The sequence below is a fragment of the Dermacentor variabilis genome, chromosome 10 (assembly GCF_050947875.1).
Source record: "Dermacentor variabilis isolate Ectoservices chromosome 10, ASM5094787v1, whole genome shotgun sequence".
Lineage (NCBI taxonomy): Eukaryota > Metazoa > Arthropoda > Arachnida > Ixodida > Ixodidae > Dermacentor > Dermacentor variabilis.
Genome location: NC_134577.1, coordinates 90,702,463 through 90,729,084, shown reverse-complemented (window position 1 = coordinate 90,729,084; position 26,622 = coordinate 90,702,463). Strand labels below are relative to the sequence as shown.

Genomic DNA, 26,622 nt, shown 5'->3' with positions numbered 1-26,622 from the left:
ACTCTGCCACCTCACGTACACGATTTCTATGCACAACTGGCTCAGAGCGGAGCGAGACAAGCTCAACGTTCTTATCCGCAAAATAGTCAAGAGGGCTCTCGGGCTACCCATCCGGACCCATACCGAGGATCTCTTGAAGCTGGGGGTACATAACACCGCCGAAGAGATTGCCGAAGCCCAAGAACGCACGCAACTCAGCCGCCTGGCCACCACAGCGGCAGGTAAACGCATCCTCGAAGAGCTGGGTTACCACCCTGCGGAATTCTCGATGGTCAGTGCCCCGATCCCTAGGTGCATTCGAGACAAGTTCGTATTGGCCCCTGTGCCCCGAAACGTCCATCCCGTCCACAAAGACGGCAGACGCAAGGCCAGAGAAGCAGCCATCCTCAAACAGATACAGCGACACGACATTAGCGCAAGCTTCGTCGACGCCGCGGAGTACAGTGACGGGAAAACCTTTGCCGTCGTTGTGGTCGACTCGAGCGGCAAGATTTCCTATAGCGCCTCGATTCGCACTTCAGACCCCGGAGTCGCCGAGCAAGTCGCCATCGCCCTCGCCCTGCTAGACGGTCGTGGGTCCGAAATCTATAGTGATTCGATAACGGCAGTTAGGGCTTTTCAGAAGGGTTGCATCGCCAAGGAAGCTGTTCGTCTTCTTAGCGGCTCGAGTCCACATGCTCTCACAAACCATTCAATTCACTGGTTTCCCGCTCACGTAGAATCGGTCGAGGGTGCTCCCACGAACCTCAATGAGTCTGCCCACGAGGCTGCGCGTGACCTCACCGACCGCGCTTCCTCTATAAGGAGCACTGACTCCCCTCCTCTCTACGGTCACAGGGACGCTCCCGCTACTCACAACGAGATTATTAAATATTTCTACATGTCAAGAAGGGTGTTTCCACCCCCTCACCCCAAGTTGAATAGGGCGCAAGCCGTTTCGCTTCGGCTCCTACAGACCAGCACATATCCGTGTCTGTCCGCTCTCCACGAGGCTTACCCCGACGTGTATCACGACGACGCCTGCCCGTCCTGCGGCCAGACCTCCACTCTACCTCACATGCTCTGGGAGTGCGGGTCGACATACCCCAAATTCATCAAGGAGGAGTGGGACTCGCTTTTGCGTAGCCCCGCTCTAGAAAAGCAAATCCTGGCCGTCCGGCGTGCCCGCGACCGGGCCGGTGGGCTAGACCTGCCGGTCCCGACGTGGGACTAGCCGGGTGCGCGACGAGTTCGCGTCCTCGCCGGACCTACAATAAAGTTTATTCACTCACTCACTCATCACGTTGCGCAATACTCCCTCCTATATTTTTCCTTCTTCCATGGCGCATGCCCACTACGGGGGATTGGCCAAGATTCTGCTTGCATTGGAAAGTTCAGAAATTTTTAAATTTATTTATGGGATTTTACGCGCCAAAACGACGCTCTGATTATGAGGACCGCCGTAGTGGGGGACTCCGCCACAATTTCGACCACCTGGATTTCCTTAATCTGCACCTAAATCTAAGGAAATTGCGGTTACTACTAAAATTAGCAAAAAGAAACGTCAGAAAGAAATGAATGAATAATAACGTAAGAAGAACTTAGTAAAACTTCCCCGAAACAATTATTAATTTCTCCACGGCTGTGGGAACACAACTATGGCAGTGGCCAATAGTGAGGCTCCTATAGAATGTATTCCCGGAATGGAAAAATTTAGACGAAGTTATCTAAACATTATTCTATAATATATTTCCTTGAAGAATAAAAACGGCGATACAATAAAAGAAATTAGCCACAGTCTCATCCTATCCACAAATTGGGCACAGAGGGGAGGGCGCCAGATCAGCCCTGTGGCGATAATAATGTAAGACCGATATTCCCCAACAAAATCATGGGATCAAAAATTATTTAATTCCTTCTGGCGTGAAAGGAATTTTTGTGCCAAGAGAATAGTAGGTGTCGATATTCTGAAAAGTCAGCCATAGGTGGGTTCAAGAATTCTTGAATAATTGCGTATTCTACTGAATCTGAGTCAAAAGCTGATGTATGGGAAGCAAGGATACTACAGGGTCACTGAGGGCCACTCTCACGAGACTGTCATCCATTTCGTTCATAAATAATACCCTATGTCCAGGCACCCAAAGCACACTGATTAAATTTGTGTCGGCAGACCCTATGAAACGAAATGCACGTAAAAAGTCAGTTCAACTATTTGCTGTGAGCAACGAAAACAAGTATAAAGAACCAGTTATTATGACTACTATCGATATCGATTAATTTAGTTTGCGCAAGGTTGACAGCACAGCCAGAAATTCAACCAGAAATACGGATAAAGTAGTCCGGAATCCTCATTGAGAATGACCACTCTAGAGCAGGAGCAAAAATGCCAATTCGAGATTTTTCTTCGCAGTGTCAGTCATCTGTCGCAATGACGGCACACTTATTGCTAAACTCAATAAATGAGCTTATAATAGTCCATCTTACGAGAGACAAGTTGTTGCGCTGTTCGCCTGCTGTGAGTTCCTTCTTCGACCCTGGGTCCTCTTCCTCTTCGGCAGCTTTACCAGAATCACCAAATCACCAAATCAACTTTACCAAATCAACCGCAAGCAATAGAAGAACGATAATGAATCAGCCCCGCTGCTGAAAAGGGGCGCGGGGCGCAGTTGACGCTGCAGGTACGGCTAAGAATTATGCCAGATATATCTGGCACAGAGTGTCCCGTTTGAGCATGGTGTCCCGGTGTTTTCCGAAATGGTCACTCTCGCATAACGTTACATACGCGCTTACAGACATAAGTTCACACCCTGCCACGCAGCCCCCCCCCCCCAGACTCGGAAATATACAACCGAAAAGCTCAAAGCGTGCTGTCCTGCTTTCGCGACCACGACAACCCACCCAAATCACACGTAATAAATGCCGAGCATGGCGCTGTTTCTGCAGTAAGCCTTTGATCAAGTTCAGTCTTTTCCTCTTTGTTCGTTTCATTGTCACTTCGCGACGCTCGCCGTAACGCACGTGATCGCTTGCCTCTGGCTTCGGTTTACGGCAAAAAAGTGCCGCGTTCTTGCGCAGTTCACCAAATTGTCGACTCACGCTTGGAAACTGAGCGCGATTTCAACGCGCGAAAAGCGAGCAAAGGGTGATACCGACAACGTCGCAGCTGTTAGAGATACGGTGACGCAGTTTTAAAGAAAGAAAGAAAAGCAGCCAGTCGGAGTGCGCGCACCATCGGAAGTTCCCGGCGGTCGGAAGCGCGACCTTCGCTACCGTGCAGACGAAGGGGCCGAGGGGCCGTCAGGTTTTGAATCCACGTTTGGAGCGAGCGCGTGTTGTTGAGCCGCACTTGTAACAAACGGCTGCCTGCAGTGTCCTAGCAACACCGCTTTTAGGAAATTAGTTCTGCGGTATTCCGCAAGGTGGAGGAAGGTTCACGAACAGGAAGTCTGTTCTTTTAGAACGGCGAACCCACCGCCTTGATATGATCGTAGGCTACCGGTGTTCTAGGACGATCCCAGGAGCACCGGGCGGGAAGGCATCAGCAGGTGAGCGGGGACATTTGCTTCTGCTTATCCTTAAAGGCCCGGTCTGCGCCTCGGTCTAACCGTGTTCAAGCAAAGTGCTTTCGATATATGTGACGACGCTTCGTGTAGGGAGGACGTCGAAACTTGGAAGGGTTATTTCGAGTGGGCTGGCAGGCATCGTCCCCCGCTTGATTTCTGTGTCTGGCGATGGAACGCTGTGCTGTTTAATGAAGTATCAGATATCCGAGCTCAGTCTGACGGTGTGACAGATAGTCCTAGCGCACAAGAAAATGCCATGCGGGCCTGCAAACCCCCTTAGGCATATTGGAAAGGCAGCGGCTAACGGAATCGCGGGACCCCAAGAAAGCAAGGCGATGGAGCCGCACGCCGCTAATTCGAATCCTCACCGATGACGTGTATGTGCGCTTGTGTGGAGTGTGGGCTCAATGAAAGCTTTACTTGCGAGTTGTCCGTCTTTTTCCCCTCGCTTTCTGGTGGTCCCGTTCATTAGTGCTGCCTTTCCAAGGTGATAAATATCCGGCTCGTCTAATTATTGTCCTTGTTAAACCGCGTATACTTCAGTGCCATATCTTTAATCTTGAGATTGCTATTAAATTAGGCCTTTTTGTTGCAGTGGCCGGATCTTTTTGATGGATGAGGCCGGAAAGAAAATTCAAAGCATTTACAAAAGTTGTATATTGTTAAACAAAGTGTGTGACCTAGCTAGTTGGTTTTCTATTGAAGACTTCACAGCGCATTAATGGACGGAGGACAAAACGAGATGGACCCAAGCGCTGCCTCGTAAGTAATATTAGGGAGGACACAATTATGTTTTTGTAGCCGCAGTTTCATCAGACTTTGGTCATTGCAAAGCATGCGAGTAGTCGCGCAAAGGTGACACTTATGGTCAAGGCTGCGTCCGCAGCCTTCAGTTGCCTCGTCAAAGAACTAGAACATCTTCAATGCGCATTGAATGGTGCACTATCCTAATATTCCTTGGTTTTCTTAGAATACTGAGAGCCGTTTTGTTCTGTTTTCTTTCCTTACTTTTCGTGGCCTTTTCTTTTTCGATTGTGTTTTTGCAACGGGGCAACGAGGCAGTTCGTTTGGAAATTGCCTGTGCGAGTGTGCGTATATTTGTACCCCTTCTGCCCTCCGTCCGTTAATGCGCTGTTGTCTACTTTAGATTCCCGATTAGGAACGCGGTAGTCGCTGACCAACGTACGTTATGTAAAGCATTGCACTATAATCAATCAGTTGAACATGACAGTGACAATCAGTATGAATGCAAATAACAGCATATTAGCGCTTTCGAGACCGCTATAAACCTGCTCCTTTTCGTTGCATTTCTGTTTCAACATTTTATTTCAAGACATAGTCGTCGCAACATATACATAAAGTTATAACCTGATGATTGGGGTTCTGAATGGATGCATAGCAGTAATAATTGCTCAGAATTTGTCAGGATTCCTATGTGAAACATGTAGGAAGCACCTCAAGAAAAACGACTAAAAGTAATAAATTACGATTTTTTAGTTTCGATACTGAGAATTTAAAAAAATCTTATAATATATATATATATATATATATATATATATATATATATATATATATATATATTAATGCTTTACCTAATTGCTTCCCAAATTAGGCTGTTCGCTGACGACTGCTTTGTGTGCCGATCCATTAACACTGACACTAACCTTCAGTCTTCACAAACTGTCCTCAATTCAATTAACACTTGGTGTTCATTGTGGCTAACGACCCTAAATCACTCTAAGACAAAGCTCGTCTCCTTCACTAGAAATTCTTGCCGGATCCCGACCACATACTCGTAATGACATAACAGTTGAGACAGCTTCCACTTAAAACATTTAGGAGTTCACCTTCAGTCCGGCTTAACCTGAAATTATCACATTGATTTGATTCTAGCAGCTTCTAATCGTTCTCTTCGCCACTTAAAACGTAACCTTCGACAGGCTCCTGCGCGGGTGCGTAAACCTGCTTATATTACCTTAATCCGACCTAAAATCGAGTACGCTTCAGCCATATGGGACCCGGATCAAGCCTGCATCATAGATAACATTGAATCCCTGCAGAACCGTGCTGCTCGTTTCATTTTTTGAGCGCGAAGCATTTCTTGGCGAACATTCCAGCGTCGTGGCGTTAATAGGTCGTGCGCGTCTTGATAACCTTTCCCATCGTCGCAGACTTGCTCACTTAACTCAGTTGTACAAAATTTATCACAATCCGTTGCTTCATGACGATTTCTTTCACTCACCTTCCGCCGTCTTTCCACGTCGAGACCATTCTTTCAAGATCAAACGCATCACTTGCCGCACTTCAACTTTTGCCAACCCGTTCATGCCCAAAACCATTGAGTGGAACCAGTTACCTCCTGCAATCGCAACTGAAATGAATGCGACTAATTTTGAACAACTTCCAAAAAAAATAAAGCGACCCGTAGTTTTTTATTCAGTTGTGCTCCATTGACCGTAATGTGTCTGATTTTTTTCGTATTGTTCCTTATGTCGCGTTTTTTTTAATATTTCATTTAGTAGTGTTGTTCCGCCACATTTTGATTCTTGTTGCCTATTCATTTTCTATAGTTTGTCATGCAACTTTTGCCATCCCCCTTATGTAATAAAGCTTCGTTGTGAGGGCCTTTAGAAATTTCTTGAAGTAATTAACTACACCAAGGTATGCACCTAGTTCCTAGTTCCCAACTTTTGTAAGTCAGATCACGCAAGAAAAAAATACTCTAAAGATTTATTTGAGTCAATACTATCCATAGTGATGCCCATGCTATGCGGGAAAGTAATAGTTTCGAAAATCTGAAATAGGTTTTAGTTCCTATTGTGCATGGACGATGAGAAAAACTAACAAGGTAAATGCGGAAGCCAACGTTTCGACAAGTGGACTTGTCTTCTTCAAGGTGGCATATCCTCTTCTCGGCACCTCTTGAATTTCTTCTCCCCGCCTTCTCCGTGTTTTCCCTCTATTGTACATTGAGGATGATGATAATAATATTGATGAGGATGATGAAATGGGGCATGTGGTTTTACTCACTGCAGCAGCCACTTCGTTTTTTACTGCATTCCGTAGGCTCGCGAAGCGCTGGTTTTCAGGTCAGGGAGCATGCAGAAGCCTCTTCGTACATGGTCTACTGCGTTCGATGAGCTTTTATGTGCAAGCAAGGCGGTAAATTTTGCGTTCAACTGGCTCTGCAGCATCCACATGCTTTGTTCAGTCTCTGTACAATGCCGAGCAGTAATGTGGAGTATCGAACAATGTTGTGCAACAATGAACACTTGCACAGGCTGTGTTCAGAACGTGAGAGGATAATCAGCTAGTCAAGCTTCGGTCGAAGGTCGCTCTGAAATCGACCCCCTCCACGCGCATGCGCGTGCTCTCCCACTCGCACCCGCTCGCCAGCCGCTACTGTCTCGGCGCCTCCACTCCTTGCTCCGCTCCCCGGTACGGGTGTGCGCGCCCCAGACGGACGTGGCTTGCTTGCGCTAGGTGCGCTATGTTGCACGCCAGCACTTACTTGCAGACGCAGCAATGGCGGCTCGAAAGTATCAAGCGGAAAAGGAACGCGAGATTCCAAAGGCTCTGGCGGAGACTTCAGAGCTATGCTATGCATACCGAAGCAGCGAGTCAGGAGGTGAAGCAACGGGCTGACAAGATACGCGTTTGTCATCCATACGTTTGTCAACGGCGCATGGATGGATCGACGTATGGATGGATGTTATGAGCGTCCCCTTTGGAACGCAGCGGTAGGCTGCGCCACCAAGCTCTTGCTATTATACTGCATAATGTCCTACCTAGGTTAAACAATGAAAAAAGAAAAAAAAACACGATGAACTACCACGCCCAGATTTTCTGATACCCTATTACGAACTGTGCTTTTGTACGTCTCCGTCTTTTGTCGTTTCCCTACTTTTCTTCCACCAATATGGCCCCATATGGCCAATATGACACAATATGGCCCGGAGTAGTGTGGCTGCAAAGGCTTCCGCACGGCACAGTTACGCACGAAAACGTGCGTAGCAGAGGTGAGTGCGGGAGAAACGTACGGGGACCTTGCTTCTTGTGAACATGTAGGCACGGGGCGTATCTAGCTGAAGAAAGCTTGCAGTTCGGCAACGTAGTCGGCAGGTGATGGCATAGGCGTTTTGGGGGTGGCGACAAAGAAATCGCACGGAAGGCGTAGGTGAGTGCCGTAAACTAGCTCAGCACAGGAGCAACCTAGGTCGCTCTTGAGTGCGGCTCTGATGCCAAGTAAGACGAGGGGCAAATGCAGGACCCACTTCTCCGGCGATTCATGTGCCATAAGGGAGGCCTTGAGATGCCGGTGAAAACGTTCAACTAGTGCATTGGACTTCGGGTGGTAAGCAGTTGTGCGAGAACGTGTCGTTCCGAGTAGTTTGAGTAGCTCGTTGAAGAGTGCTGAGTCAAACTGTCGACCGCGATATGTGATTATTGTGGATGGGCAGCCGAACCTTGCGATCCACGTAGACACGAAAGCTGCTGCAACAGTGGGCGCTGAGATGTCAGATATAGGTGTAGCTTCTGGCCACCGTGTATAACGGTCGATGCATGTCAGTATGTAGCAGTAACCTTTCGAAGGTGGGAGAGGGCCGACGAGGTCCAGGTGTACGGTGTCAAAACGAGCATCCGGTGGAAGAAAAGACTTGGCAGGCGGAATGGGGTGACGCTGGATCTTCGAACGTTGACACGACAAACAGCAGCGAACCCAATCGCGAACTTGCGCGTTTAGCCGAGGCCAAATGAAACGACTGGAAAGGAGCTTCTGTGTCGCGCGTATGCCAGGGTGCGACAGGTTGTGCACGGTTTCGAATAGACGTCTGCGAAGGGATGCCGGAATGTATGGTCTAGGTGTGTCGTTAGAAGTGTCGCAGACGACGGATGTACCATCTGGGGTCACAACGACGTCTTCCAATTTCAGGGACGTTGACGAATTCCGGAGTGTACGAAGTTCAGTGTCGTCACGCTGTTGACTGGCGAGTAAGTCGGCCTCGATGATGAAAGGTTCCGATGTCAAAGTGGAAACGACATTGACACGACTCAGAACGTCGGCTGGAACGTTGTCGGTGCCCTTGATGTGGTGGAACGTTGTTGTAAACTCGGAGATGTAGGAAAGGTGTCGAATCTCGCGGGGCAAGTAACAGGACGCCGAGCGATTCGTTGCGTGCACAAGGGGCTTGTGGTCAGTCAAGACAGTGAATGCACGGCCTTCTAGGAAATGGCGAAAATGCTTGATAGCCAGGTAAATAGCGAGTAATTCACGGCCGAACACGCTGTAGCGGGACTGCGCAAGCTTCAGTTTCTTGGAGAAAAAAGCGAGTGGATGCCACGCATTGTCGATGAATTGTTGCAGAACGGCACCAACGGCGGTGTTTGAAACGTCGGTCATGATGGCAGTGGGTGCCTCTGGCTTTGGGTGTCTAAGCAGCGTGGCGTCGGCGAGGGCAGACTTGCCTCTTGTGAAAGCGTCGGTGGCCTCTTCAGTCGACTGAAGCACTTGTTTGCGTTTGTTTACCAGGAGAGCGCCTAGCGGAGCCATAAGTAGTGCGCACTCGGGAATGAATCGGCGGTAGAAATTGACGAATCCGAGAAATTGGCGAAGCTTGGTGAGTGTGGTCGGTCGGGGAAGGTTTTCGATGGCGCGGATCTTGGACGGCAGTGGTCGAATGCCGTTAGCGTCGACGATATGACCGAGGAACTCGAGTTCGGGTTGACCGAATTCACTCTTGGCGGCGTTGATGACAATTCCTTTACTGGCAAGGCGTGAAAACAACAACCGCAAGTGGTGAAGATGTTCTTCTGCCGAAGAGCTTGCGACGAGAAGGTCGTCAATGTATGCAAAAACGAAAGGCAAACCCCGGGTGACGGAATCGATGAAACGCTGAAAGGATTGGCCCGCGTTCCGTAAACCGAAAGGCATGCGGAGAAATTCGAAAAGACCGAAGGGTGTGGTCATAGCGGTCTTGGGAATGTCTTCTTCAGCGACCGGTAGTTGATGGTAGGCGCGAACGAGATCGATCTTAGAAAAGATCGTCGCACCGTGCAACGCTACCGTGAAGTCCTGAATGTTCGGTAGAGGGTAGCGATCAGGAACTGTGACGTTGTTTAGTGCCCGGTAATCGCCGCATGGGCGCTAGTCTCCCGTCTTCTTAGGCACCATGTGAAGTGGTGATGCCCAGTTACTCGAGGAAGGGCGGATGATGCCAAGTTGCAGCATGTGTTCGAACTCTGCGCGAGCGATCTTGAGTTTCTCCGGGGACAAACGCCGGGGTGGGAAACAGACCGGTGGGCGGGAGGTGACGATGTGATGGCACACATCATGTTGTACCGGTTGCGTCCAGTCCGGCAGGCGCCTCAAAGTGGGAAACTCGCGTAGGAGCGCGGCGAAAGGTTCGTCCAACATGGCAGAAATGGGCGCTATGGGCGATGTGCCTGATGATGGGACGCCGGGAACGGATAGCTGGGTCACGGAGTCGATGAGACGGCGTCGTTGGATGTCCACAAGGAGTCCGTAGTTATGCAAAAAGTCTGCTCCAATGACTGCATGACGGACGTCTGCAACCAGGAAAATCGAGCGGAACGCTCGTCGAAGGCCAAGGTTTAGCATGACGGAGCGTGACGAGAAAACTGGAATCCCGGTGCCGTTGACGGCTTGCAAAAACAAGACAGGTGTCGCTTTTCGGTCGGAGTGGTTTGCGGGAAGAATGCTGAGGTCAGCACCTGTGTCGACTAAGAACCGTTGACCCGTAACTCTGTCCGTCACGTAGAAAAGGTGACTTGTGTGCTGGGCCGGACCACTCGTCGCCGTTAGAGGTCGGCCGGCCCGTTTCCCTGCCAAGCGCAGGGACGCCGATAGTGACGAGCGTAGTTTCCAAAACGGCGGTGGTAGTAGCAAACGCCAGGCGTTGTAGCTGAGGTTTCATTGCGGGTGCCCGTGCGTCTTGATCTGCCGGAACTACGGCTGCGTGGGCGACGAGATGTGCGGCGATGTTCCGCTCCACAGATGATGCGTTCCAGGCGCTCACACAAGGAGTCGAGCTGAGATTGCACTGCGGAAGAGAAGGGAAGAGTTTGCAGAGCGGTTGTATTGTCACCCGGAGACGGTGACGTGGCTGCGATAGTTGGGGTGGCTACTTCCATGACTTTTTCGGCCAAAGCGGCAAGTCCGGTAAGGTCCATGGTGGAGGCTGTCGCCAGGACCATCTGCACGTTAGCCGGGAGTCGTTGCAAAAACAATTGGAGGACGCTTAAGCTTCGCCTTCAAGAGTGGAACGCGACAGCGTTCCCGTCGACCCGCCAAGGGGTATTGGGCTACGGCGCAGCGACTACGCGCCCCGCATCGGACGCGGTGAGCGTCGAGCAACGCAGCGTTCGGCGCGACAACGAAATGTGCGCCTGAGCAAGCGACGCACGCCTGAGCCTTAGAAACAGCTCGTTTCTAAGGCAACACCGCGTTCACTAGAGGCGCTTTTGTACCGCTTTGATGCATCGAACTCGTGGCTCAGTGGTAACGTCTCCGTCTCACACTCCGGAGACCCTGGTTCGATTCCCACCCAGCCCATCTTGGAAGTTGCTTTTTATTTATGAAGTGCCTGCCGTGATTTATCGCTCACGGTCAACGCCGCGGACGCCGACACCGACACCGACGCCGCCGACACCGGCTTTTCTGCGACACGAGCTCCTTAACGCTATCGCGTTAACAATTCGCGCAACAGCGTGTCGTCGATGGATCTCGCGTTGTTTCCGAGCAGCTGGCTCATTCGGCGAAGAAGTTGACGAGGGCGTCGGTCGCCGAGTTCTTCAGCGGACAGAAGCTGCTGGATGCGAGAACGTTGTGAAGCTGCTGTGCGCTGTAGCAGTGCTGCCTTGAGATCGTCATAGGCGGCGGCAGACAATGGGGAGTTCAACAAATCTGCTACCTCGTCAATGGCGGCGAGCGAGAGCGCTGCGACGGCGTAATGGAACTTCGAGGCTTGAGAGCGGATACCAGCGACTTGAAATTGCGCTTCGGCCTGAAGAAACCACGCCGAAGGATGCTGGTCCCAGTACTGTGGGAGGCGGACAGCGATGGCGGAACAGGAGGGCTCACCGCGTTCCTCGGAAGGGTTCTGGCCTTGAGCTCTCGTAGCGTCGGTCTGGTCCATGGTCGTCTCTACCACAGGAGCGTATGGCAGTATCACGTCCGGGTCACCAAACTGTGGCGACGAGCGACCAAGTAGACCGTTAAAGTCTCGGACTCGCAGGAGAGGAAGAACTGACACTCGATCTCTTAGCGTAGCATTCTTTTTAATCTCCTTCGGAACGCTAGCCCGTGCCGGAGCGTGCCAGCCGCTCGAGCCTCGTGTAGACGCTAGCGTCTACGTCATCTCTCGTGCGACGCCGATGCTGCTGCCGCTACACTCCAATCGCCTCTTACTGATACCTATTACGGACATGCTTGCTTTACCACTGCTCCCGCTGAACCTAAGGGCTTCACGGATGCCAGTGGTGCCTAAATCGACCGCTGGGTAGACGTCTTCACATTCTAATACAACATGCTCCGTCGTTTCCCTAGCTTTACCGCAGCAAGCACATGCTTCTTCTTCCTTTTTATATCTCGCTTTATAGGTGCGTGTTCTAAGACATCCCGATCTCGCTTCGAAAAGTAATGAGCTTCCCTTTGAGTTATTTCGTTCTTTCCTCTTAAGCAGTTACTCATGGCAGGTTTCTTTTCCATTGCCGCCACCCATGAGATTATTTCAGCCTCTCTGACTTTCCGCTTGACCTTCTTTCTTGTTGTGTTGCCCACCCTACAGGCCGCATACTTGCTGGTAAGCTTCCTAGTTCTTTTCCTCCACTGTGAATCAATGTTTTTTTTCTCTGCAGATACCTGAACACTCTCCCAGCCTATTTACTTTCTTCCATATTCCTCAGCCGTTCTTCATACTCAATTTTACTGCGAGCTTCCCTCACTTCAAATCTAGTCCAGCCCCTATCACCCTGCACAGCTTCATTTGTAGTCTTCCCGTGAGCGCCCAATGCGAGGCGACCCCCTGACATTTGGTTCCCGTTGAGTCCTGATTGTACCCCCGATTTAAAGCAAACAACTGCATTTCCAAAAGTAAGTCCTGGAACCATTACACCTTTCCACATACCTCGGAGGACCTCGTACCTATTGTATCCCCATAGCGCTCTGTGCTTCATTATGGCTGCATTTCTCTTCCCCTTTACTGTTATGGTTTTTTCCTGTGTTTCCATATATCCATTGTCTTTATTTATCCATATACCGAGGTATTTATATTCTGTTACCCGAGGTATTTCTTGGCCCTGTATCTCCGCTGTCCACTGTTTTCATTGAATACCATAACACCTGATTTTCTAACACTAAATTTCAAACCTAAATTGTTGCCTTCCTGTCCACAGACGTTGCAGCCAGACGCCAGACGTTGCAAATCAATTTGCTTCTTAGCTAGCAACACAATGTCGTCCGAATAAAATAAACCTGGGAGAAGCTGCTCTACTACTGTACCCGCCTGTTTTATGAGAGATTCAATCCGATATTACTTCCTTCTAGCGCAGTCTCCGTCCTCACCATGTACATCATAAACAGCAGCAGGGATAAAGGGCACCCCTGCCTCAGTCCCTTGTTGATATGAACTTTCTCGTCACTCTTCATACCTTCCCATTCAATGCAAACGGTATTTTCTAGGTAAATCTCTCTCAAAAGCTGTAGACAATCGTTACCTAAGCCTTCCCCTTCCAGAATATCCCACATAATGTTGCCGTCTACGTTGTCGTAGGCTCCTGTAATGTCCAAAAAGGCCACATACAACGGTCTGCTTTCTGGTTTTGATATTTCAATATACTGAGTAAGAACAAACAAGTTATCATCCAAGCGCCTACCTATTCTGAAGCCATTCTGAAGCTCTCCCAAAATGCCATTATTCTCTGCCCATACTTCAAGCTTTAATTTGATTGCCTGCATTGCTAACTTGTATATTACCGATGTAATGGTCAATGGTCTATACGAGTGAATTCTGTCTTCCTCCCCCTTACATTTATAAATTAAATTCATTCCACTTTGTCGCCAACTGCCTGGTATTCGTCCATCTTTTAAAGTTTTTTTTCCACTGCTTTCACCAGAGCTTCCTTACTTTTTGGTCCTAGTTCATTTATCAGCTTAATGGGAACCTCGTATAGCTCTGTGTCAGTGCGCTTCGCAATTTCCTCTTCCGCTTTCTTCCAGTTGAAATTTCTCCAGCACCAGCTCCTTTCCCACTGGGTCTCTTTCATACTCTTTTTTTTTTCTTCAAATACAACCTCGTCATTGCCTTGGAAAGATTCGGCTGTTACTTTTCGGGTGTAATTTATTGCCGCTTCTCCTTCCAGTCTGTTTTCATCTTCGTCCAGGATATGTTGTTGTATAGTTGTTGACTTCCTGCCTAATAATTTTATGTGGCTCCAAAATATTCTAGGTGCGGCCTTCTTTTTCTCACGTATTTCTGACAACCAACTTTCACTTTCACCTTTTAATTTTGCTTGCACCAGTATTTGAACCATAGACTTTTTTCTCCCTGTATATTTCCCATCTACTGGTTACTTCATTCTGTGGCAACTGCGCCTTCTTTGCCTGCCGGTGCTCTCGGGATGCTTTGTCGTTCGGCGATCGCTTCTCGTATCTCCTTGTTCCACCAGCTTTTCGGTTTCTTTTTTCCTTTCCAACGAACATGTGCTTTCTGTGGTTATTACACTGAGAAGCTCACCATATTCCCCTTCTTTACTTGGCCATTTGCCAAGTTCTTCCTCAACTCTAATGACTATATTTGCTATTTGTTCAGCGTTCAAATTTGGACTGGCCATTTTGCTCTCCTTGCTCTCTTCCCCAACTACATATCCCATTTTCAAAATGATGCGTTTATGGTCACTCCCTATGCTGCTATGCCCTTCCTCATCAATAATCATTTCTCTCAACTTATCGTCAATTCCTTCTGTCATCAGACGGTAATCAATGGTTGATTGCCGGTTTCCCACTTCCCACGTGATCTGCCCTTCACACTTAGGCCCTGTATTCACGATCACGAGGTTATGTTGCTCACAAAGGTCTAGCATTGACTTCCCGTTATTGTCCTTTGTGGGCATTCATGTCACCTAATAGGACAATTTCAGCACCATTCCCGAAACAATTAATATCAGCGCTTATGCATTCCACTAACTCTTTATTCTCTGTGCAATTTTTTACGGTCCACAAATACGTAACGCGACAGACACGCGACGGCGCAGGCACGTGACAGGTGCGCCGCCTTTGCCGCCCCGACGCTTGTGCGTTTGTGTGAGTTGCGGGAGAGAAATATTGAGACCTTACCTAGGTACTACGGACGAGTACGCACTTTTCTCTGTTCGTCCCGAGCCGATGGCAATGCGCACTACGCGAGAAACGGCACTTCCATTCAAACGGAATCCCAGCGGCCGATAGAGAGTTCCGATTTCGTTTTCGCGCACTTGGCCGAAATTCGTCGTGCCACAGTTCCGCGGGTAATCGCAATTTTTCATATCCAAAAGCTATTCTTGTTTGTACGGAGGGCTGGCTTGCATTTCCCAATTACCATGAGCTCGCTGAACCTAAAGATTTAGGAGTTAATTGATGTATTCTTTGGTAATTGGCTACTAATTACCCCGTATTTCCCGTCATCCCAGAGTCGCCACCACTGACAGCGTTTCTGTAATGCTGTTAGATACTACGTAATGTCTTTGTAAAAACAGCCGGTATATACTGACACCATGTCCTAAAGATGAAGCTAACGTTGATTGAATGGCGACAACGAACGACTTGAATTTGGTACCTGGTTCCGGCTCTTCCCCGAATCTCAGACGAAATGGCGTCACCCTGTGTGTATTGCGCGCCACCATCTTTGCTTTAGCATCGTGTCCAAACAACAAGGCGCTAAAATGGCGCTGTGAACGCTGATCTCGGGGACTAAGGGCAGCTTAGGTGGATTCACCGCCAGCATGTTAAACATATATACTAAGGTCGTGCAAGACAGCTGTACAATTGAGCCGGTCAAGCACGCGTTAAAAGAATGAAAATTGGTGGGTTTTATGTCTCCAAACTGCACAGGAGATTATGATTGAGGCTGCATTAGGGGCTCTCAGGATTAAGTTTGACCACCTGCGTTTCTTTAACGCGCACCCAACTCGCCGAGGTGGCTTACTGGCCATGTCCCTGTGGCGCTAAGCGCGAGGTTCTGGGTTCGATTCCCGGCGGCCGCATTTCGATGGGCGCGAAATGCGACAGCGCTCGCTTACTTACATTTAGGTGCTCCCTAAACAGCATCAAGGGGTAAAACTTAATCTGGACACCTTCACTACGATTGCTAATAGCTTTGGGATGTTGTGCCTCGCGAACAAAGAAATAAAATCATTGGATTCTCTTGGTTCTGGGCCCATATTTCGTAATGTTATATTTCATTAAGAGAAAATCGGACGTCTACCCAATCGTAGCAATTGCTACAAAGGAAACCCATACGTGTTACAAAGGAAATCCGAATGGGTTTCCTTTGTAGGAATTGCTGCGACTGGGTGGACGTTTCATTTTCTCTTAATTACTTCTCTCCACCTTGCCGGTTTCCGCAGAACTCTTACGTCAATGTTATATTTCACTTTTCATTCCTTTTGCTAACAGTGTGGCAGTCGTGTCCTTTCCCAGCGATAATAATGATGCGGAGACGTCCTAGCCACTGACTATCGATGAAAGTAATGGTTTCGAAATGAAATGCCAGCGTTGAAAAAATGCGACCCCTGGCTTTCTTTATTCTCTGCAAAAGTTCCCTGATAAATTTTGCTTACCATTCCCCGCTTGTGACTATAACAGGGTTGTTGCCTCCCCTGAAATTAATTGGTCAACAAAGCAAGCTCGGCGGAATTTATAGCGGTGTTCAGAATACCATCCCGGCTTCATCGACCCACCCGCTAATACTCGAATAGTATTAACTGGATGCAGCGATCTAAGTTACATACAGTACGCTGCAGTTAAAATATGTACGTATTTCTAAGCGCCCGGTTGCACTTTTCTTGTTGCAGATATGGTCGTTACGTCTGGCGAACCACCTGCTGATCAGGAGGCCCCGCCGTTGGCCTGCGGGGGCGCTCAAAGCGCTTGCGATGTAAAGCCGTTATCCGACAATGCTGGGATTGCAGCGTCCACGCCCCAGCAGAAGTCGACAGCGACGGCTGAACGTTTGAAGGTGAGCACTATCTTCCATCGACTGCATCTGATCAGACGGCGTGTATCTGTTTATCTATGTATGTTTACTTGTACTCTACCGGCATCGGCGCAAGGACAATCCGTCGAGTGTCGGTGGTGGTGGCAATGCAGCACAACGTTTGTACTTATAAGCGTAACATTCGTTTATCTCTACATCGCATAAACAGAGAAAAAAAAAACCGTGCAAACAGCACAAGTAAATGACTATCGCAGAGCTTATGTGAGGAAACATCCACAACGCGCGGTAATATTAAAGAGCTTTCGATGCTGTGCTATGCCATGCTCGCTCTCATGGGTACGACTCTGTGAAGGGGTGGTCGTATTCCGATGATGATGCAGAAGAGGATGCCCTTGTACGCCTAGCTGACTGCCTTCTTCTAATAATGCTGTTCACAGGCGCATGTTCGGACAGTAAAGACTCAACACTATGGCCAACGATAAAAGAGAGTACATCCTCTTCACATTGCCTCAACAATTCAGTCAACGTTTCAACCCTCACGCAGGAGGCGTATCACCAGTGCAGTCTCGGTGCGTTCACTTTCATCATGCCAGGTACAGGAATTTGGGTCACCTGTGCATTCATTAGCCAACGTACAGCAAATTTTACTGCCGTGTGACGGTTGATCGCATAGTGGCATTCACACACAATGACGTCTTTTGTTTACGTCCCTGCGAGCGAGAACCGCGTGAATGAGCCGCTGCCTTTTACAAGTGTTGTGCTCATCTACTGTCGGAATAAATTCAAACGCGAACAATTCCGAAACTACCCCAATGCGTTGTTGCGGTTTCAGGTTCACATGAATTTGTAACAGTGGCTTAATTAAGACTCCTAAACGTACACTTCGAACTATTATACATGCTCAGAAACCAGATACAGTGTGATTACACATGACATTTCCAAGAACTCATGTGTAGCAGGCGTTCTGATCAGTTATTACTGTTTCGAGTTTCAATTTGTGCCCATGGTGCATTGATCAACGCTTGCTGAACGTTCTTAAAGACCAAATAATTGACGTAAGCAGAGCGAAGTGGCGCAAGTGGAGCGTTTTAGAACTACGTAGAAGGGCCTGACGCATAAACGACTTTCTGAATGGTCCAGTGCAACATAGCTGTCTGGTGACGGATTGAAGAGCATGTGGACCGGCTGATCGCCGCGTATGGGTGAAACACGATTACAGAGAAATCTTTGAGGATTTGAATGTCGTCTTCAGGTCTGAGTGAACCAATGGCCCCAATATTTACAACAGGGCATTTCTCTCCATGCACGGTAGCACCAGTTGTCCCACGCCATTTCGGTGGCTTGTTGTAAACACTGCAAATTGATTACAAGTTATAAAACTTGGATTATCCATCGAACCAGTTTCGATGTTTTCACATATGTTTTTTTCAATTTCGTCAACGTGCGCCAAGACCAAAAAGTAGTACCGGGAGGAGTGGTTACAAATGGTAATATATATATATATATATATATATATATATATATATATATATATATTAGTTTTAAGCAAAAAGTAGCAGGTAATATGCAGTATACATGGTCTTATAATAAGATGTTACGTAAGACGACTTCACAATATGTACATGGTTGTACGCGCAATAGCTAAATGGTAGCGGTGTGGTATTATTATTTCCAATGAAATCCTACTCCAGGACTCTTATCCTATATTTGAAGCAAATATTCCTAGTCTATTCAAAACTATTAATATTTGAAGAAACCTACAGCATGGTTATCCGGTACAAAAGAAAATAACTCATAGCTAACAAACAGTGTGCAGTAAAAAAATGACGTCATTATAGTATAGTGCTAGAGTAAGGAATTCTCGAGATATTGTTAACACAACAATGGGAACTGTGTGCGCAAGGACGCCATTCCGCTTTTCCAGTGTTAATAGAAATCACCACACAGGAACCGTCTTTGTCTGTCAGCATGTTACTCTCAGCTCGATCACCTTTGCGATCACGTGGCCGCAGTTGTCTGACGGAGACGCTTGAGCCGTTCATCTTCACGCGAAACACAGGTCGATTGTTAGCCAACCACATAATGCAATGCCAAAGAGGCAGCGGAAAGCGCGAGCCGGGTATAACGTATTGCCTTCAGCTAGTTCTCGTCGAATGTACGGGGTGAGTATTGGAGCGTGCAGATGGAAATGTTTTTAGCAGCTTTGCTTACTCCGTCTGTTCTTAATTCTGTCCGATAGCGCATATACAAATATATGCTGCAAATCTATGTTGTTGCACCGAGACATCTCGTCTTTAGCTAATCGTGCGGGTTGGGGAATTATGGTTACACCATACGGCGGTCCTGCAATCAAGGATGGTTCTTTTTGTTTTTCAGTAGCTCCCGTGCCGATTTGCCTCCGGATTGAATCAAATTCGGTTACTTGCAACAACCCTATATGTCTGCGCAAGAGCACTACGAAATGCACCATTGAATGCATTCTGCAACGAAGGAAACGTTCGACCTCGGTTGCCAGTTAGCGCTTGTCCCGTCGATGCATCCTTGCGTTCTTGTTGCTTTCTTAATTTATCGCAGGCAATTAAACCAATCAATGGGCACCAACTAGCCTACCAAGGCTACCTCCCGTTCTCTTGAAGCCGATAACAAAGAAAAAAAATAAAAGGAATAGGTGGGCTGCTTTTGTAGTGTGCCAAAAATTATTTAAATTCAGCCGTGACAGGTGTCCATGTCCATATGGGTGCACCGTTTCTAGATGTACGATTTTGTGACATCAGCAATGAAGCCATCGGGTAACTTCCACGGGGGCCTTTCCAGTGTGATTGGAATTGCACTGGAATTGTGTATTCTGCGCAAGCAATGGCTGCCCCAATTGTCGAAACGATCTCGCACCTCCTTAACGGTCAAGCTAACGCTCTCGACGCCTTGGACCTCTGCACCAATTTCTCTTTGCCACTCAGGCCTTATACGTACACATTCAAGCGGCGCGAAATTTCGCAAACCACGACTAGCCTCGCCAACAGGGAGCCGTGTAACTTCTTCGAAGCCTAAAAGGAAGCTTTTGCGCGGGAGCTCGTGTATAATTATCTGGGATAATCGGTTTGCTCGGCAACCCAGCACCGCATAAATTGAATCTTGAATTTAAATGCGAACGCAAAACTCTACCGACTGGAGCGAGTAGATTTTTAATTTAAGCCGTCAATGTTTCTTTTGGAAAAAATTCAAATGGCCATATCTCAACAAGGTCGGGTATCAAGTTTCCAGCTTTGTAACTTGGAAATAGAAAGCAATATCACCATTTTCTAAATGGCACCTATTGAGACATCTTGACCAGACAAAACTAATGTATTAAACATCGCTTGGAAATATACGAATAATTTACGAGTATAAATGCTGCTATACTCTCGTAAACAATTCAACTATTTTACGTCGGTTGTAACACGTATATCATTTTTTTTTCATTCGATATGCTTTAAGAGAGTTTACAGAGCCGGGATATGTTTTTCGTACAGAGTTGAAAAGTTGTAAGTCTTTTCTTTCAGATTCCTTTATCTTTGGCGGTTCTCGCCAATTTTAGTACGAACTATGATGGCTTAAGAGGAAGCTTTAGCTCGGGATGTGCTGTCAAAATAAATTGGAACGGACTAATTACTTTTCTTTGCAACTAGTGCGCTGGTTTCGATTGAGCTGTATTTCAAAGGAAAATCAAAAGACGCATAGCTTTAATTCATGCCATAAATGATCTTGAAAAAATTCTCAAAAAGTGCGAATTTTTTTTAAACTTCAGCTATCGAGTTTACAACTCTGTAACTTCGCAAAAATAAAAACGGTAGCAATTCGTTAAACTGCCCCTAATAATATATTTAAAGCGGACATCGTAGGCTGTTCTGAAATGTTTTGCTAATTTGTGAGGTTGGGGGGGGGGGGCTTTTGCAAAACCCTCGTAAACCTTGTGACGACTAAACGTACGCTGTAAATTAATGTAACATATTTGTCCACTTGAAATGCTCGGATATGTACAGCTCGCAGAACTTATATATATATATGTTTGGGGTGAGGAATTACAGGTTTGTAAACTACGTGCTTCTACTTCTTTTTACTTACCGATGGTCGTTCATTTTTTGTAAAAATGATTATGCCCTAAATGAAAATTTCGCATCCTATGTCGGTAGACTCTATCTTATTTTTTAAATGCAACACGTTTCATTCAAATCGGTTCGAGTTGTGTCGGAAAAGCATTTCTGCGTTTTGCGCATATACGCTCCTATACAGGCACATGATTTGTAGACACCCAGAGTATATGGAAGCTCAAAGGAAATGTGGTACACAATGACACATCCCCACGCCATCAGAGTCGCACGCTGTCTCTTTAGCGATTGGTTTTGACACGGCAGGGTGCGGAAACTTTCTAAATTCCGCAAACGAATCAGGGTATCTGATTCGAGAAATTGATGTTAGATTTCATCGTTATTAGAATATAGCAGAATATTATAGCGAAATACGATTATTTTAGCCTTTGGACGATGTCTAGGGCTTATTGGTGCAATGGCCAGGACTGACCATTTTAGCCTTTCAACCGCTAGAAACGCCCCATGAGTGTGTTGTCCCATGCGTTATGGCCCCCCTAACCACGAAAGATGAACTTGCACTTTTGGTTGATATGAATGAAATTTCGGACACCACCCCGTGCATTCCCAGAAGCTTCATATTTATAGAAAAGTCAATTTCGTCCGGAAAGCGAAACACTGATAACGATAGCGAAGTATAAGACAACTAAACAAAGTAAGGTTCGTAGTTTTATCGATCTTATAAATGGGAGTAAAAATTCGCTACAAATTAAATTAATGAGCATAGTGTCACGCCGGCGCCGGCAAACCAGAACAGGTCTCGCTCGATGGCCGCGAACTCGCTGTCAGAACGCTGTCGCGGTGAAGAGCGCCGGCAGCGGGGTGCAAACGCTTCTTGACGCCTTTCACTTCAAAGCCTCTCCGAAAATTGAGATTACGTAACCTCCAACACTAGCCGCATTGGAAGACAGCGCCATCACGGCTTTCTCATCTTTGCACATCAGCCGATTACCTCAAACATAGAGCACGTGGGGCGTATAAGGTCCGCGTGTGCATGGATGGGCAAAGTATAAGGGCGGCATGGAGGTGCGAGATGTGTAAGAAACGCAGAAGTGCTCGCTGACAGCAGCACGTGGTATCACCTGACGGCGATACTCTAGCGCGACATAAAGCCACGCTCATTTTACAGCCATTCGGGCGGTTCAGCCGCTCGCCTTAGCCGGACTGCGATGACGTTGTCATAGTGAAATTCGACGCAGTGTTGTCGGATTTATAGGAGGTTGTGGCCAAGTACTGCACCAGGGTGGCCAATCCTGCTCTGGTGAGGGAATACGTTGCCGGTTCTGGTCACCGGGATCAGGCCACACTTCAGGCCTGTTAATGCAATTTTATCAACACGCGGATTTTTTATTTTTTGAATCCGGTGGAAAACTTCGCGGCACCGGGGTTCGAACCACGGACCTCTTGCACGCGAGGCGGGTGTACTACCTCTACGCCACCGCTGCAACCTGGTGCAGTAGTTGGCCACAACCTCCTATATGAATACAACAATCAAACCCCGGCCCTCAGTCCCCAGCAGCTGCGAAGCAAGTGACCACGGCGGCGGTCAGACCTGCGACGCAGCAGAGGGTGCTAAGAACCCCTGGCTCCGGACAGGCCGCCATTCGAATATGAACCTGGCAACGTTTAACGCTAGCACGTTATCTAGTGATCGAGGCGAGTCTAGCAGTGCTATTGGAGGAATTAGAGGGCAGTAAATGGGATATAATAGGGCTCAGTGAAGTTAGGAGGCCAAAAGAAGCATATACAGTGCTAAAAAGCGGGCACGTCCTGTGCTACCGGGGCTTAGCGGAGGGACGAGAACTAGGTGTCGGATTCCTGATTAATAAGAATATAGCTGGTAACATACAGGAATTCTATAGCATTAACGAGAGGGTGGCAGGTCTTGTTGTGAAACTTAATAAGAGGTACAAATTGAAGTTTCTACAGGTCTGCGCCCCTACATCCAGTCATGATGCCCAGGAAGTCGAAAGCTTCTATGAAGACGTTGAATCGGCGATGGGTAAAGTCAACACAAAATACACTATACTGATGGGCGACTTCAATGCCAAGGTAGGCAAGAAGCAGGCTGTAGACAAGGCAGTGGGGGAATATGGCATAAGCACTAGGAATAGAAGGGGAGGGTTATTAGTAGAGTTTGCGGAACAGAATAATATGTGAATAATGAACACCTTCTTCCGCAAGCGGGATAGCCGAAAGTGGACGTGGAGCAGCCCGAACGGCAAGACTAGAAATGAAATAGACTTCATACTCTGCGCTATCCCTGGTACCATACAAAATGTGGACGTGCTCAGCAAGGTGCGCTGCTGTGACCATAGGATGGTAAGAACTCGAATTAGCCTAGACCTCAGGAGGGAACGAAAGAAACTGGCACATAAGAAGCCCATCAATCAGTTAGTGGTAAGAGGGAAAATAGAGGAATTCCGGATCAAGCTACAGAACAGGTATTCGGCTTTAACTCAGGAAGAGGACCTTAGTGTTGAATCAGTGAACGACAATCGTGTGGTCATCATTAAGGAGTGCAATAGAAGTCACTGGTAACTCCGTTAGACAGGATACCAGTAAGCTATCGCAGGAGACGAAAGATCTGATCAAGAAACGCCAATGTATGAAAGCCTCTAACCCTACTGCTAGAATAGAACTGGCAGAACTTTCGAAGTTAATCAACAAGCGTAAGACAGCTGACATAAGACAGTATAATATGGATAGAATTCAACATGCTCTCAGGAACGCAGGAAGCCTAAAAGCAGTGAAGAAGAAACTAGGAATTGACAAGAATCAGTTGTACACATTAAGAGACAAAGCTGGCAATATCATTACTAATATGGATGAGATAGTTCAAGTGGCTGAGGAGCTCTATAGAGTTTTATACAGTACCATTGGCACCCACGACGATAATGGAAGAGAGAATATTCTAGAGCAATTCGAAATCCCACAGGTAACGCTGGAAGAAGTAAAGAAAGCCTAGGGAGCTATGCAAAGGGGGAAGGCAGCTGGGGAGTATCAGGTAACAGCAGATTTGTTGAAGGATAGTGGGCAAATTGTTCCAGAGAGACTGGGCACCCTGCCTCATGCCTGGGCATGCCTCATGACTTCGAGCATACCGGAATCTTGGAAAAACGCTAACATAACCCTAATGCATAAGAAAGCGGACGCCAAAGACTTGAAAAATTATAGACTGTTTGAATCCCACCGATGGCAACGGTTGTTGTGGTCGCACTGATGGTACGACCTGTTGGGAACTCGGCGCTGACGCCCGTTGTTGTACCTGGGTCGCAAGCCCCAAGGGTAGCGTTGGCCTGGCGGCCTGGGGTACAACTGGAAGCATCCGAAGGTCCCGGCAAAGCATGAGTCGACTGGTAACAACAAAACAACTTGTTTATTTTAACATCGCAAAGAGTTGGCGGTCAGTTTGACCGAAGTAGAGAGACGGGAGAGCACTTTACTCAACAGAAGAAATCGGAGCCCTCTTTTTTGGCGTCCGGGGGCAGCTGCTTTTATATTCTCGCAGTTGAGGGCAAGAAGGAACCCCTCAATAGACGAGCACGTGATTGTACAATGAGATAAGGTGACGCATACTGTCGTAGCGCCGCCGGTCGGGCACAAAGACTGGGAGGAGAAGGTAACTCCTACTCTCGTAGCGCCTTCGGTCGGGCACAATGGCTGGGAGGAGAAGGAGACTTCTACTCTCGTAGCGCCTTCGGTCGGGCACAATGGCTGGGAGGAGAAGGTGACCTCTACTCTCGTAGCGCCTCCGGTCGGGCACAATGGCACATACACTCACACACGCACATGAAGACACGTGGCATCGGAACATGCCTGGACGCGCTTGGCGGGGAGCGTAGCGGCGACGCCGAACGGGCCAAAATGTCTGCCGCTTTGTTGCAGTCGCGCCGGCTAAACCGCGCGTCGTAGGCGAAACGTAACAAGACCAATCAGCTTACTGTCCGTTGCCTACAAAGTATTTACTAAGATAATTGCAGATAGAATGAGGAACACCTTAGACTTCCGTCAACCGAATGACCAGGCAGGATTCCGTAAAGGCTACTCAACAATAGACCATATTCGCACTATCAATCAGGTGATAGGAAAATGTGCGGAATATAACCAACCTTTATATATGGCTTTCATTGATTACGAGAAAGCGTTTGATTCAGTCGAAACCTCAGCAGTAAGGAGGCATTGCGGAATGAGGGTGTAGACGAGCCGTATGTAAAAATACTGAAAGATATATATAGCGGCTCCACAGCCACTGTAGTCCTCCATAAAGAAAGCAACAAAATCCCAATAAAGAAAGGCGTCAGGCAGGGAGATACCATCTCTCCAATGCTATTCACAGCGTGTTTACAGGAGGTATTTAGAGACTTGGATTGGGAAGAATTGGGAATAACGGTCAATGGAGAATACCTTAGTATCCTGTGACTCGCTGATGATTTGCATGGCTTAGTAACTCAGGGGACCAACTGCAATGCATGCTCACTGACCTGGAGAGGGAAAGCCGTAGGGTGGGTCTAAAAATTAATCTGCAGAAAACTAAAGTAATGTTTAACAGTCTCGGAAGAGAACAGCAGTTTACGATAGGTAGTGAGGCACTGGAAGTGGTAAGGGAATACATCTACTTAGGACAGGTAATGACTGCGGATCCGGTTCATGGGACTGAAATAATCAGAAGAATTAGAATGGGCTGGGGTGTGTTTGGTAGGCATTTTCAGATCATGAACAGCAGGTTGCCATTATCCCTCAAGAGAAAAGTTTATAACAGCTGTGTCTTACCAGTACTTACGTACGGGGCAGAAACCTGGAGGCTTACGAAAAGGGTTCTACTTAAATTGAGGACGACGCAACGGCCTATGGAAAGAAGAATGATGGGTGTAACGTTAAGGGATAAGAAAAGAGCAGATTGGGTGAGGGGACAAACGCGAGTTAAGGATATCTTAGTTGAAACCAAGAAAAAGAAATGGGGGGGAGGCATGGGCAGGACACGTAATGAGGATGGAAGATAACCGATGGTCATTAAGAGTTACGGAATGAATTCCAAGGGAAGGGAAGCGTAGCAGAGGGCGGCAGAAAGTTAGGTGGGCGGATGAGATCAAGAAGTTTGCAGGGACATCATCATGATCATCATCATCATCAGCCTGGTTACGCCCACTGCAGGGCAAAGGCCTCTCCCATACTTCTCCAACAGCCCCGGTCATGTACTAATTGTGGCCATGCCATGCCAGCAAACTTCTTAATCTCATCCGCCCACCTAACTTTCTGCCGCCCCTGCTACGCGTCCCTTCCCTTGGAATCCAGTCCGTAACCCTTAATGACCATCGGTTATCTTTCCTCCACATTACATGTCCTGCCCATGCCCATTTCTTTTTCTTGATTTCAACTAAGATGTCATTAACTCGCGTTTGTTCCCTCACCCAATCTGCTCTTTTCTTATCCCTTAACGTTACACCTATGATTCTTCTTTCCATAGCTCGTTGCGTCGTCCTCAATTTCAGTAGAACTCTTTCGTAAGCCTCCAGGTTTCTGCCCCGTAGGTGAGTACTGGTAAGACACAGCTATTATATACTTTTCTCTTGAGGGATAATGGCAACCTGCTGTTCATGATCTGAGAATGCCTGCCAAACGCACGCCAGCCCATTCTTATTCTTCTGATTATTTAATTCTCATGATCCGGATCCGCAGTCACTACCTGTCCTAAGTAGATATATTCCCTTACCACTTCCAGTGCCTCACTACCTATCGTAAACG

At 47.6% G+C, this 26,622-nt stretch overlaps 1 protein-coding gene across 2 annotated transcripts in view; it reads left to right on the top strand.

The window, feature by feature from the left end:
- The first annotated feature begins 3,215 nt into the window (after positions 1-3,215).
- LOC142559654 (MIF4G domain-containing protein B-like) overlaps positions 3,216-26,622 on the top strand; it is a 73,711-nt gene continuing 50,304 nt past the window's right edge. The window contains exons 1-3 of one of the 2 annotated variants that reach the window (XM_075671224.1): positions 3,434-3,524; positions 4,138-4,304; positions 16,611-16,774. In XM_075671224.1, the coding sequence (XP_075527339.1) occupies positions 16,613-16,774 (162 nt within the window). In that variant the 5' untranslated portion in view covers positions 3,434-3,524; positions 4,138-4,304; positions 16,611-16,612. Of the gene's footprint in view, positions 3,525-4,137; positions 4,305-16,610; positions 16,775-26,622 lie in introns of both variants that reach the window. The other variant, XM_075671223.1, reaches the window with a different exon arrangement.